Source organism: Alligator sinensis, unplaced genomic scaffold (assembly GCF_000455745.1).
Source record: "Alligator sinensis unplaced genomic scaffold, ASM45574v1 scaffold1032_1, whole genome shotgun sequence".
NCBI classification, from domain to species: domain Eukaryota; kingdom Metazoa; phylum Chordata; order Crocodylia; family Alligatoridae; genus Alligator; species Alligator sinensis.
This window is the reverse complement of record NW_005842450.1, coordinates 253,374-255,422: the sequence shown is the minus strand read 5'-3', so window position 1 is coordinate 255,422 and position 2,049 is coordinate 253,374. Positions and strand designations below refer to the sequence as shown.

Genomic DNA, 2,049 nt, shown 5'->3' with positions numbered 1-2,049 from the left:
AAGAGCGGCACCCCAGGCCCCGGAGGCAACCTTGGCCCCATCGTGCTCCGGTTTGCTGTCCAAAGGGCCGCTAGATGGCACCAGGCCCCAGGGATGTGAAACCGGTCCCACTCCGGCGCTTGCATCCAGCCCATTTGCTTTCCTTCACCCGGCTCCTGCTCTGACAGCACGAGGGAACAGACAGCCCTGCTAGCCGGTGCCACCCTCCCGTGGCGCCCCGCTCGCGGCTCCAACCCGCTCGGCTGGGCTGCAGGCTCCCGGCGTGCGGCAGCCTGGCACTACTGCTGCGGCATGGCGTGGCGCGGCACTGCGGGCACCCTGGACTCGGCCAGTGGCCAGGAGGTGACCCCGCACAGGAGGAGACGATCCAAGGGGTGGCTGGCACGGGTACAAATCCCGTGTCCCTTGGTGCCGCTGCCCCAAGTCAGGGTTGGTGTGGTCAGCTCCCAGCTGCCCCTCGGCACTTCTGGTTCCCTGCGAGGGGCAAGAGAAGGGACTTTGCAGGCACGTGCATTGCTCCTGGCTCAGACCAGGCCGTGGCCGTAGCAGGCCGTAAGGCCTGACCATCCAGGGCTCCCTCGGTCTGCAGGAACCACATGGATGCAGCCCTGGGTCTTTACAACCGGGTGGAGGAGGAAGTCCACACCTTGGTGGCCAAGTCCAACCGCTGCCTGGAGCGCCTGGAGCATGTCCAGAAGACCAGGGAGCTGGAAGCCGAGTTTGGCAAGGTGAGGGCTGGTGTCGCGGGGGCTGTGGGGGGTCCTCAGGCCCTTGTCACTACGCCTCGGACTGAAGTCTGCTCTGCATCAGCGCTGGGGCCAGCATAGACGTCCCCCCTGACACCCGGGGGTGCAGCGCGGAGGAGAGGAGGGTTTTCTTGCAGCCTGCATTTGAATGGCTGAGCTATTTGCTAGGCAAATCCTATGTCACTGTCCAGAGGGGCAGGAAGACAAAGTCCCCGGCCCAGGCAGTGGTGAATAACCGAGCTCCCGCGCAAACCTCACGGCTCACTTGGGTCCTTCGCTGCGTCCTACAGCTCAGCGGCTGGATGGATGAAGAAGGCGAGTCTCGGCTGCGTGAGCTGAGCGCGGCGGAGTGGGGCCCGGACAGCCCGGAGAAATCCTACCGGCAGTTCAAGGAGTTCTTCATCCAGGCGACAGTAGGTTCTTGGGGGGTATCCTGGATGTGTCTCACCTCTCTCTGCAGCGCGGGGCTGGCTCCGGGGCTGGGCCAGATAGCCAGAATGACCCCCAGACCCTGAAGAGCTAAAGCGTCTCAGCTCTCACCGCGCTTTGGCAGTAAGCAGCCTGGTTTCACTGAAAATCTCCCCGAAACGCCGCCCGAGGTTGCTTGGCGAATGATTTCTGAGCGAGAAGGAGCTCGTTCCAGGTGCTAAAATTCCACGTTCTCACCTGCCTTTTGCAAGGAGCTTGCCCAGGTTAGCCCAGCCTGGCATCTCTGGGATACGTGGGGGCTGAAATCTGGGCGCCGTACCATCCTGGTCTCCTCTCCGGCAGCCAGCCGTTTGCAAGCACGCGGCTCTCCCTAGGCAGGTGCGCTGGAGAAAGGGCCTTTCTGCAGCTGCTGAGACGTGAGCCCACGCAGCCCTGAGCGCTGTGCTGGGCCTGCGCCAGGAGCAGAATCGGGCGCTGTTAGTTTCCTTGCAAGGCAGGACCAAGCGTACGGGTGAGGAGCAAGGGCCCAGGACCAAGAAGTGCCCGAGGGGGAAAGTTCCTCACCCCTTCCGTCTCTTCGCTGCTGCCCGGAGCAGACTTTGTTCCCAAACAGAAAGCGTCCCTCTGGGATTTCACAGCTGCAGAACATTTGGCCCTCAGCAAACAGGCCCCCAGAGCAAAATGCATCAGAGCAGAGATTTATTTCCTTTTTATCTTCCTTTAGGCCCGTTACAACCAAGGCCTGGTGCTGTGCAAGGAAGCGGCCGGCTTCCACGGCTCCGCGGGCCCGGAGGCAGAAGCCTTGGAGGCAGCCAGAGGGGCCTTCCAGGCGAGGCTGTCGAGTTTCTACGCCAATGTGGAGAGGCAGGCACGC

The 2,049-nt window shown here is 62.8% G+C and overlaps 1 protein-coding gene across 1 annotated transcript in view; it reads left to right on the top strand.

The window, feature by feature from the left end:
* KIAA1755 (KIAA1755 ortholog) overlaps window positions 1-2,049 on the top strand; it is a 17,202-nt gene that overhangs the window by 12,591 nt on the left and 2,562 nt on the right. Inside the window, 4 exon segments of the mRNA XM_025212178.1 lie at window positions 590-728; window positions 1,037-1,159; window positions 1,900-2,042; window positions 2,044-2,049. The exon segment at window positions 2,044-2,049 is cut by the window's right edge and continues 31 nt beyond it. Of these exon segments, the coding sequence (XP_025067963.1) occupies window positions 590-728; window positions 1,037-1,159; window positions 1,900-2,042; window positions 2,044-2,049 (411 nt within the window).